Genomic DNA, 11513 nt, shown 5'->3' on the forward strand with positions numbered 1-11513 from the left:
AGAGAGAGGAAAGAAAGGAAGAAAGGGAAGAGAAAGAAAAAAGAAAGGAGAAAAGAAGAGGAAGGAAGGAAGGGAAAAAAGAGAAAGAAAGGAAGGAAAGAAGAGAGAGGAAGGAAGGAAAGAAAGAAAGAAAGAAAGAAGAGAGAGAGAAAGAAAGAAAGAAAAATGCTCAAGTTGATAGGGGGATGAAGTAGGTCATTATGGGGCAGAGGCAGGATTTAAGCATGCACTTTCCTGCCTGAGGCTGGCCCTTTTTCTTCTGGTTATGTTCCATCTGGTGCTGTGCTAGGACACATTTCAATGTTGTATTTATACAATTGTATATATATGTATATGTAGACTAGCTTTGGTTTCTGTGAACTTTAAGGTTTTCAGTGTCCAACAGTTTACTAATGGGCTGTGAGGGTGTGCAGGAGGATGGCGCCTCGGGCGTGAAGGTTCAAGGAGCCCTTTTAGGTTTGTCTGGGCCCCTTGGATGCCCCCCCTGTCACCCGACTCTCACCTGTTGCTCCAAGAAGATGGGGAAGGTGTCCAAAAGGCCTCAGATGGGTGACTCAGGTGATTGTCCACCGGAAGACTTCCCCAGGCAGAATGTGTAGACAAATGCGATGTATGCCGAGGCCATGAGAGCAGCAGCAGCAGGCACAGTGAAGTGCTCCAGAGCTCCGTCAGGCCTTGGAGACATCCTGCATTCCTGTCTTTTGGCTTGCCACTGGACTTGAAGGACTGGAGAGAGAATAATTCGTGTGCCTCTGCCTCACTTAAATCCTATTCACTAGAATGGGATAAGACACTGTTACGGGTCCTCTACAAGAAGGATGAACAACTTTACAAGTATCTCATCTTTTCCCACAAATTTGGGAGGGCAATGCAATTATGATGTCCGTTTTATAGGTGTGATGCAGGAAGTGACTGGCCTAAGGTCATATTAGGAAGAATGAAACAAGATTAGAATCTAGGGCTTCCTGACTCCTAAGGTCTAACACCACTCCTAGGTGTTAGAGCCAATAGAGGACTCAACAGAGATACAGGAAGGCTTGTGTATGAATTCTGCTTCTCACAGATGGGAGCCACAGTGATTCCCCAAGACTTCCTCAGCTGGTAAGTGCTAGATCTGAATGTCTTCTGTAAACGTGGGCAGGTTTTCCACTTTTCCAGGAGGAAATAATAGGTTCAGGAAAAGAATACAGGAATGGGTGCAGCTGGTTGGCACAGTGGATAGAGAGCCAGACCTGGACTCAGGAGGACCTGAGTTCAAATGTAGCCTCAGACACTTCTTAGTATGACCCTGAGCAAGTCACTTAACCCTATTTGAGTTTACACCTTTGCCCTTCTTTCTTAGGGTTGTTACTTGAACAGAAAGTAAGGATTAAAGAATATGTAATGACAAAATTACTTTAATGAAAGTGACTTCTAAACCCATAGAGCCAAGCCTCTGCATGGCAGGTGGAGGGAAGAGCTCAGAGCCTGGAGCTAAAGATAGTCTGGGCTGTGGGGGTGGGGGCCCGTAGGAATTCAGTTCAGTCCCACAAACCCTGGAGCAGGAGGCAGAGCTGGGGATACAAAGATAGATGTGGCAGGGGTAGGTGCGACATGTGGAAGTGAGACAACTAACAGGATTTGGTAAGTGACGGGCTGGGGAGGTGGGATAAAGCCCAGGTAAGGGGCCTGGGGTATACTTGGGTTATGAACCCGGGTCACTGGTGATTAAAAGAGCCCCGGGCTGGCGTGGGGGCTGTTAGGAGGCCAGGGAGGGGGAGGAGGCAGCAGAAGTGTTAACATGTGACCCCCCCCAGTGTGGGGGCGTGCAAGAACTATGGGAGACAACTTCTGGGCCCCCAAGAGAAGAGTGCGGGGCAGATACGAGGTGGATCGGCATACAGTGGAGTTTGCAGCCTGGGCGGGGGAAGGGAAACACATGAGCACCCTAGCGCTAGCAGGCGTAGAGCAGCCCCTGCGAGGGGAGGGGGGGGCGTAATTAGGTGGCTCTGGGCAGGAATGTGAAAGGGAAGATCCGCGGGGCCCTAGCACACAGCGGGCGGTTGGAGCTGGGGGTTTGGCACTGGCTGCCGTAACCTCGGACTATCCGAGTATAGACCGGCTGGGTGGGGGTGGGGGTGGGGGTGGGGAGGAGCACTGATCCTAGAAGATGGGACTGTGGGCTGTGGTGGGCGGAGCTACGGAGGCCCTGGGCGGAGCGTCCCGGCCGTTCCGAGATGGCAGGGAGAAGGCGGGGCTTCTGGAGGGGGCGGGGTCCTGTCCTCCAACATGGCGGAGGCGGTCTCGGTTCTCACTGCAGCTCCTTTGTTCGACCGCCGCAGTGCTGGAGGGAGAGCGCGCCAAACTGGGTCAGCCCCGCCTCTGGCTCCCAGAAGAGGGCGTGATTTTAGCCCCGCCTCCAGTCCCCTGCCTTCCCGCCCCCGCTCTCCCACAGCCTGGGGTTAGAGGTTTCTTCACCCCGAGGGGAGGGGGACTGCGGACGAGCGGCCGGCGTAGTCCCCACCAATCCCTTTACACATCCTCGGAGGAGGAGGGAGGGGCTGGAAGGGGAGGGAAAGAGCTTGCCGAAGCTTATGAATATAAATCAGCGTCCAGATTTGGGCCCCTTCGATTGGCCCTCTGGGCTCAGGGGGTGGGGCTACGGGGCGTGGCTTAGCGGCGGGGTATATAAGACCGAGCTCTTGGGCGCGCCGCTCATTTTCCCGTTAGGAGGCTCAGGTCGCTCTGGTCTGTCTGCTGACACCGCTTATCCTTCCCGTCCTATCCTACACACCGGTGAGGGAACCCGCCTCCGGCCACTCGGCTGGGCCTGCGGAGCTGGGAGGGCCTAGGGTGGTTGGGGTCTGGCGGGAGGGGAGGCAAGGCAAAGGGAGGAGACGGCGGGAGGCCCAGCGCCTGGGCGGAGACGGGCCCGGCCACCGGCACGCCCCCCCTGGTATGGGGCTGTGGTTTGGACTGTGCCGCCCGCTGGGTCAGGGTGGGTTCCGTAGCAGCGGCGGCCAACAGCCGAAGGAAGGGCGCTGCTCTAGTTGTCCCAGGGGGCCTTCAGGGCGGACGGGCTCTCTGCGGCTTTGCCGCAAAATGGCGGCTGAGAATCTTGGCGGGCGCCAAACGAAATGGCGGGGACTGCCGGAGATACCCGGATGGAATGGCGCAGGGAGGCGAGGAGGGGGCTCCTCACGCATGCGCAGAGGGAGGCGGCCGATAACTGGGAGCAGGGGAGTGGGGAGGGAGACCTTGGGCGAACCGTACCAGAAGAGAGAGGGATACAGATTTAAGAGGAGGCTGGGGGAACTCGAGAATTAATTCCTACTTCGGGCGGGGGCCGGGGAAGGTGCTCCCGGAGTCCTGCGGGCCACGTGGTCGGCGGCCATCTTGAGCAGGGCCCCCTTCGCTTGGGGAGCAGGCTAGGCCTCGAGGTGGCCCGTTCCCAAACCCCACCCGGCCTCTTTGGTCAGTATGTCTTTACCGCCGTGTTGAGCCACTGGATAAAGTATCCCTGGGTAGCCCTGAGTCATGTCAGGTCTGCCGGGTGCCCCGCCCACTTTGTCCTTCTACATAAAGAACCTTGAGGTCAGCTGGTTAGTTCTAAACCAGAAGCGTGAAAATTCACCTGTAACACCCCCCCAACCAAGTGGCCATCGGGCACTCTGAAAAAAACCTTCAAAAGGAGTCTGCTCCCACGTAACCTCGGGCCAAATTTAATTAGGGAAACAGATTTAGAGAAGGAAGAAACTTGTCTCCCCTCCCCGCCCCCCCAGGTAGCAAGTTGCAGCATTGGGTTTGAAAACCCAGTATGGTATTGTGGAGTTAGTGTTAAATTTGGGATCCTATCTCTGTGGTACTCTTGGGAGAGGCGTTTTGTTGGGGGATTAAATTTGATAATATCGAAGGCCTCCATAATTTCTAAAGCCAGCCTATGTAGACTCCTGGTTTTTTAGATTCCATGTTCTTTCCACATGGTAATCTCAGGATCCTAAATGGATACCTCCAAGGCCATTTAGTCTAAATCCATTTCTGCCCTTTTAACACTTGTATGACCCTGGGTTTCCCCATCTATAACCTGAAAGTGTTGTTAGTTGCTCCAAGAGTACTTTGTAGCTTTGTATGATAATTTAAAGCTTCAAATAGATTTTTTTCTGCCCTAATATTCTATGGTGGGGAGTGAGGAAGAGAATTCTGCCCAGGCTCCAAAAGATGTTAATTTTTGTAGGGGTCCTGCTTTGGTCCCAGGATATTTTGCCCTATCAAAACTGGTAAAGAACTTTTGATCTGACATTTTAATGAATAAATCCAAAAGAATTTAGGCATAGATCATAGATTGAGAAATCCTAGTTTTTTAGGTGTTAGCTGTTGCTTTTCTGAATCTGTGGGTTTTTTTTTTAAACCATTGATTACTTTTAGCTCTTGCCTCACCCAACTTCCCCATATACAAATTTGACTTGAGTTTTGAGCAGGTGGGAGTTTTAGTTGCTTTGGGGATTACAATTCAAGGCCATCCTCTGTATTTTGCACAAGTCAACACCCCAGTTGTGTTTAGGATTCTGAAGAGGGAGTTTAGCAAGTAGGTAAAAAAAAAAAGTGCTGCAACTTGGTTCTAAACAGAAAGAACTCTTTCTTATTAGGTCAAGATGGCATCAGATGAAGGAAAACTCTTTGTTGGTGGACTGAGTTTTGATACTAATGAACAGTCATTGGAACAAGTCTTCTCAAAGTATGGACAGATTGCTGAAGGTAAGTTTGGATCAAGTTCCTGTTGAGAATTTGGAGAAAGGGTTGGTTGGGGTGGTGGCTCTGTTCTTCTAGAATGACTAATCACTGTCTCTCCCCTCCAGTTGTTGTTGTGAAAGACAGGGAGACTCAGAGATCCAGAGGTTTTGGCTTTGTCACATTTGAGAACATAGATGATGCTAAAGATGCCATGATGGCCATGAATGGAAAGGTAAGGCTCCTTTCTTGATGGCTTTATTAGAGTCAGATGCAGTACAAGCTTAATCAAGGCTTTTAATTACCTCCTCTCTGGACTTATTGCAGTTTTCTCCTACCAGGTCTTCTGTCTCCCTTTTTGACTTCCTCTCTTTCTGTCACTAAACTTCCTTTTGCATAGTTCTATCACTGCTCTCAGAAGCCTTTGATGGTCTATTGCCTTCTGATTAAAGTATAAAATTTTTTATTTTAAGATTTGGCATTGAAGACTTTGCGCCATCTGTTGCCTCTTTAATTCTCCAGCCTTAATCTCATATTACTTCCCTACCATGTGCCAAACTAGCCTACTCTTTGTTGCCTCTCAACACCCCCAGTGCTCTCCTGCCTCTCCCATACCTTTGTTCACACTTCCTAATGACTAGAATGTCCTCCTCCGTGTTAAGGCCCAACTCAAATTTTCTACAAAAAACCTTATGATTTCTCCCTCAGATCTACTATTTTTATGTACTTATGTAATTAATACTTTTATATCATAACTAGCTTTTCCTTGTTTGAGAATATCCTCAGGAGGATGGAAATGGTGTCTCATCCAATCCTTTTCTGCACACAGATGCTTAATATTAGAGCCAAAAAGTCAAAAGTTATAGTAGTTAGGAATGCAGTCTAGGAATCTTGACTGTTGCTCCATGGTTCTTTTAGCAGAGAGGTTGGGGTAGATTTGATAATTGTCAGTATAGAGATTATTATTAAATCCATGGAAACTGATGAGATCATCAAGTGAAATAGGAAAGAAGAGGGCCCATGGACTGGAAGGCACTATGGTGTGATCTGGTGGACAATCCATGATCAGAGAGGTAGGAGGAGAATCAAGAGAAAAGGGTGACCTGAAAACCTAGAGGAAGATAGTGTTGAGGGAGAGTGATCTACAGTGTCCAAGGCTTTATTAGACAGGTCAAGGAGAATGAAGATTGAGAAGAGGCCATTTGGTTTGTCGTTTAAGAAATCCGAATGGTAGAAATCGGGATGGTAGTAATAGCTAATCAAAATGATGAGGTTGGAGTCTAGATTGTAAAAGAAAGGAGATAAGGTGGAAGCATCTATTAAAGATGGCCTTTTTAAGAGGATGAGAGTGGGGATGAAAGGCTCAAATAAAGATTTTTTTTTTTCCAGGATTGGGGTTGGAAATGAGAATTTGTACATAGTAGGTCCATTAAAGAGGAAGAGATGGAAAATAAGTGAAAGTGGTGATAACAGATCTCTATATCTGTGTTATGGTTAATCTTTTGAAATAACTTGCTTTTCAGTCTGTTGATGGGCGGCAGATTAGAGTTGACCAGGCAGGCAAATCATCAGAAAATCGGTCCCGCGGATATCGAGGGGGTTCATCCAGTGGCCGAGGCTTCTTCCGTGGAGGCAGGGGTCGAGGCCGTGGTTTTTCTAGAGGTAAGTGCCAGAAGTACTGAATGGAATTATGTTAAGAATGTGCATACATACATTCTTAACAGCAGGTGCTGAAAGTCACTTTTCTGTGCCATAGGAGGTGGAGACCGCGGTTATGGGGGGAGCAGATTTGAATCGAGAAGTGGTGGATATGGAAGTTCCAGAGACTATTACAGCAGCAGGTAAGGATCATGGGCTTTCTGCTATACTGTAGTCTTGACTCAGTTTTATTTCTTAACTACAAAACAGTTTACCCTCTGAACTTAGCTGGTGTCTAGTATTTGGCTACATAAGGAAATGTGGTGGAAGATGGTCCCACCTTTTTAGCAGCCAACTCTTGAAACACCTCAAAACCCACTCTCCTGCCTGTTTGTGATTTCTCAGCAGGAGTCAAGGAGGCTATGGTGACCGGTCTTCAGGAGGGTCTTACAGAGACAGCTATGACAGTTATGGTAAGTCCTAGTTCAAGAGGGAACGCCGCCAATGTATGTGGGAATTCTGAATCTTGACTCCATGACCTTGTACTGATCTCTGGAAGTAACCTTAAGGCTCTCAACGCTCAGACCTTATCACGGTGCTTTTCCCGTAAGGAACAAGTCCATTCTGCCAGGTCTTGGTGCTAGGAACCATTTTCTGCCAAAAAAAAAAAATGAAAAGAAAAGAAAAAGAAAAAAGAACTTTCCTAGTATTAATGCATGTGTAGGACTTAGTTGGAGCTGCAAAGCATCTTTAGTGTCCCCTTCTCTGACCTCCTAACGATGCAGAACTCGGAGCGTCCTAACACGCTTTAGACATGGGGGGGGGATTCTCCATAGGACCATGTAGTTGGCCTAGCCTCCGCAGTAATTCAGGGGAGTGAAATGCTACAACTTGTCATGTGCTTCAGTGCCTTTACAATTGTGCCTGCTTCTTGTCCTCAGCTACACACAACGAGTAAAAATCCTTCCTGAATCAAGATCGTCCTTCCAATGGCTGTATTTATAAAGATTTTTGGAGCTTCGCTGAATCGTTATTGTGTAGTACCCATCTACTTGTATTCACTTTTGTAGTATTATCAGTTCTGATCTTGTCAAACACAGCCTGACAGCTTCGGACATGAGATGGCCTAATTAGACTTTTCTTTTAAGAAAGCTCTTGTCTGTTCTCGAGTGTTTTTTTTAAAAAGCATTTTGAAAGCACTTCGGATTTTTTTTCTTTTCGTCATGAGCCAAGGTGTGGTGGTTTTCTTTATTGTTTTTTTTTCTTTTGGTTTTGTTTAAAAAAAAATTTTTTTTTAATCTTTTTACAACAAAACTTGTGAAATTGGGGGCCCTGGTTCGGTTTTCTTTGAGCTAGAAAAGGACCTTAAATTCATTGTTCACGGGAAGCTGAACAAGCTGTGGAGGTTTGGCTTTTTTTTTGTTTGTTTTTGTTTTATTTTCTGTTTTATTTTTTTATTTTTATTTTTTTTTTAAGTGCGTTACCTTCAACTTTTTGTAACCTTCCTTTAGTGTAGCAAGGTAGGAATGCAGCCGTGAGGGTTTGTGGAGAGGCAGACCACCTTGGTATATCTAAAGAGAAACTGCTTGTATGTTCACTCTGCATAAAGGTATTTTTACTGTATACTGTAAATTACCCAGAAATAGACTTGCAAACTTTCCATAAAAGAGGTTCTTGAAAATGTTTATTTATATTGTCCTTTTTTTACTGGAAGAAGTATGCATATTCCATTGATATTGTATTTGAAGTGGTTAAGGAATTCTTGTATACAGTTTTCTTTGGCTTTACGAAGCCTATTAAAAGACCGTCTGAAATGAACTGTGCTCCTGACATTTACCTTTCCATGCACAACACACTCCTTTGCTGGATGTCTGACGTTTTGACAGCAAGTGACAAAGCAGATCACAGAGCAGAGAGTATAGGTAGAGGACAAACTTCTGACCAGCAGAAACCAAACTGAAAAATTCAAAAACCCAGTACTGGTCCTGGCATTTGAGTACTACATTAAACATAGCTTCACTCTTTGAGGATGACAACCTGTTGCACTGTTGTCTGCATGGCCAGACACGTGGAATAGGTGAGCCTTAGCTGTAATTGTATTTGTGTAACGACTCATTTGGAAGCCAGAGGACTGGTGGCGAGTTTAATCCAGTAACCGTTGAGCACCATTGTAGCAAAACATTGACTGATTTTAGTCTAGAATCGAGTGGTGATAACTGGAATAGTACAGTGTTCCAAGGTAGATGAGGAAAAATCAACAACAAAGAAATTGACTTATTAGCTAGCTTTGTCCTTGCCTTACAAGTTCTAAGAATTCTCTGCTAGCATATGGAAACTGCAGTGTCCCTGGAGAAAAGAAGTGTTGTGCCTCCCAACAGAGAAACCTCTGAGACGAAGGCTGCTTTCTTGGCTAGTTCATATGTGGAAATAGTCCTGTAATTCGAGGTAACTCCCTTTTGCTCATGTCCGCATCCTTCCTCTTGTTGAGAGCTCATTTGAAAGTCTAATGTGCCTGTGGAATGTTCCTTTTTTTGACTATTTTAAGTCAACCAAGAGAAAAAAAAGCAAATTAAAATCATGCCTATTGCAATCCTTGGTGTGTGGCACAGATATTTCGTTCCATGGGTCAGAGCTGGGCACACAGTCATGTCTTGCTAGTAGGTATGTAAGCAAGATTGGAAACAACCGAATTCCCTGCCTTTTGGATTTTTATTCATCTATTGAGAATCTTCCTAGACTTCATTAAGTCACTCACTTAAGTGTAGCTTTCTTTGCCATCTCCTTGTTGCCATTTTTTCCCCATAGCCCACACTCTCCCTAAGCAGCCGTATCAGAAGTGATTTAACTGTCTCTGCTTAAGGATGAAATGTGACATTGGCTGGTATATCAGCCAGCCCTGGAAACCTTTGCCCACAACTGTGCTTCTGTGATGTGATGGGTTCAGTGAATGGCTTGTGAAACCCTCGTAAATGATGTGAACTGTTTTTGGGGTGGTGGGGAGGGGCATCTGAGAGCCCTGGTGTGGATGGGGTTAATAACGCCCATTTACTTTGACAGGTTGAAGAAAGTGAAGCAATAATCTCCAGGAAGTTGGCCGAGCACCATGGTGTCTGACCTAAGGACTCCTTAGAGGCAGCCATTGAAGCCTACTTGTGCTCATGCACTCCCTCCCTTATCTGAAATGGTTTCCTGGGGAGGCAGAGAACTTGAGACTTGACCTGGATAACTTATTAATGTAAGTCTGCCAGTTTTGAGGAGCTAGTTCCTTAAGAACCCATGTCTACCTCTGAAGAATGTTGTAATTTAGTTTTGGAAGTAGAATATTGTTTTTCTGCAGTCTTTTAAAGTGGCTGTATTAAGACCAGTCTCCTCCGTCCATGGCTAGGCAGATCACCTCCCATTTTCTTATATAATAGCGGGGAGGGGAGGCATAAATTATATTACTACCACCTCCTCTGGCAGTTTTTTGGGTAGAAATGTGCTTTGTTAAAGTACTAGAAAATGGCTCTCTCATGATTGTTTCTCACTCAGCTTTTTTTCCCCTTTCTCTAAATAGGAACTTCAGAGAAGACCAAAAAATAAACTATGAATTGCACTTCAGAAAATGAGGCCTGTGAATATTATAATATTGTTGGAAGAATAAAACCATTAGAAAACTGCTCGTCTGTAATAACTCATTTGAAATTGGAAAATCAGATTAGAATAAATGCCTCAAAATGGAAATAAGAACCTTTGAATTTGTGGTATATGTTTCTTAGTCAAAGACAGTTCTGTTTTATTGTAGATAATTGTGGACCAGTGTAACTGATCCCTTGAATCACAAGGAGACCTGAATTCTAGCATGGGATTTGCCAAGACTAGTTTGGTACTGGGTAGAAGTCCCAGGTTTACATTTTATGTGACCTCCAAATATGAATTTAATCACCAATAAAAACTGGTTACTTTTATTACTTCCCAGGGTGACAGGAGGTCCAAATGTTGCCTTAGATACTTCCTGCTGTGTGACCCTGGGAAAGTAGTCACTCATCTGCCTTGGAACCAGTACATAATATTGATAATAAATATTTAAAAGCATTGTAGAAGTAGGGGTTTATTAACAAATCACTTCTTTAAAGCTTATCTTTCTGATAGCAAAGTCAGGAAGTGAAATACCTTATTTTGGCGTGTTTTGTTTTTTTTTTTAAAAACCCTTACCTTCTGTTTTGGAGTCAACACTGTGTATGTATTGGCTCCAAGGCAGAAGAATGGTAAGGGTAGGCAATGGGGGTAAAGTGACTTGCCCAGGGTCACACGGCTGGGAAGTATCTGAGGCCAGATTTGAACCTAGGACTATGTCTCAAAGTTGTGAAAAGAAAGGAAATGACAAAATATTATGATTTAGTTTCGTTATTCAGTATTAGTCCCACCATAAAATAAAAGGATAGAGAATCATCCAACCCGTTAGCATTTAATTTATACAATGGTGGTTGGGAGAATTTTAGTGAAGAAAAAATAACCCTTTTGGCACTCAAGAGGCCTGATTGAAATTGGGATATTAAATGAAAATTAATGGTGTTTTGTTCTGACCCAGAGAATAAGGTTGAGGAGGGATGCATAAGTAGAGATTTTGCCTCCATATGAGGAAAATAGGGATAATTAGAAGGCACATATTAGGACCTCTTAGAGCAGAGACTAGTTGAAGACTTGTCAGAAAGAGGCAGCTAAATAGAAATAGCCAAGCCTGGAGGTAGGAGGACTTGGTTTCAAGTTCTGTCTCAGACACTTCTTAGCTGTGTGACTGGGCAAGTCACTTAACCCTGTTTGCCTAGACTTTGCCAAGACAAAGTAAACGTTTAAAAAAAATTGTCAGCAAGAAGTTTTTGTGTAAGGTGTGGATTTGGGCTAATTGAGCCAAGATGTCACCTTAATGAAGCAGCACCATTGTAGTTAAGCTAGGATTTAAATTCACTTTTCTCTAACTCCTGTACTGTTTACTGTCATCACTTCATGTCATTGCCTTTCACAACTCAACTGTACTTCTAACCCATGGATGACCCAAGGTTGTTAGCATTGAGTTCCTCTGAGGGAGAACTTTGCCCTCAGAATGAGGCTGGGACAGGAAGGGTAAGGGAGGTGGCTGCGGCTCTGAAGTGCTGAGCTGTCGCACCATAGGAAGGTAAAAGGAGTTT

General features: G+C 45.3%; 1 protein-coding gene across 4 annotated transcripts; it reads left to right on the forward strand.

Annotated features, from left to right (window-relative positions):
• Positions 1-2714: 2714 nt before the first annotated feature.
• On the forward strand, positions 2715-10074 carry LOC123243688 (cold inducible RNA binding protein). 4 transcript variants are annotated; one of them, XM_044671734.1, is made up of 9 exons: positions 2715-2775; positions 4626-4734; positions 4836-4942; positions 6231-6369; positions 6464-6548; positions 6751-6818; positions 7287-8790; positions 9403-9580; positions 9902-10074. In XM_044671734.1, exons 2-7 carry the CDS (start codon positions 4632-4634, stop codon positions 7301-7303), a joined length of 519 nt encoding a protein of 172 aa, XP_044527669.1. In that variant the 5' UTR covers positions 2715-2775; positions 4626-4631; the 3' UTR covers positions 7304-8790; positions 9403-9580; positions 9902-10074. The 4 variants fall into 4 exon arrangements, with proteins under 4 accessions (XP_044527669.1, XP_044527677.1, XP_044527692.1 ...); XM_044671742.1 differs by having other exon boundaries at positions 6754-6818; XM_044671757.1 differs by having other exon boundaries at positions 6757-6818.
• Positions 10075-11513: the final 1439 nt, after the last annotated feature.

Source organism: Gracilinanus agilis, chromosome 1 (genome assembly GCF_016433145.1).
Source record: "Gracilinanus agilis isolate LMUSP501 chromosome 1, AgileGrace, whole genome shotgun sequence".
In the NCBI taxonomy this organism is placed as follows: Eukaryota; Metazoa; Chordata; class Mammalia; order Didelphimorphia; family Didelphidae; genus Gracilinanus; species Gracilinanus agilis.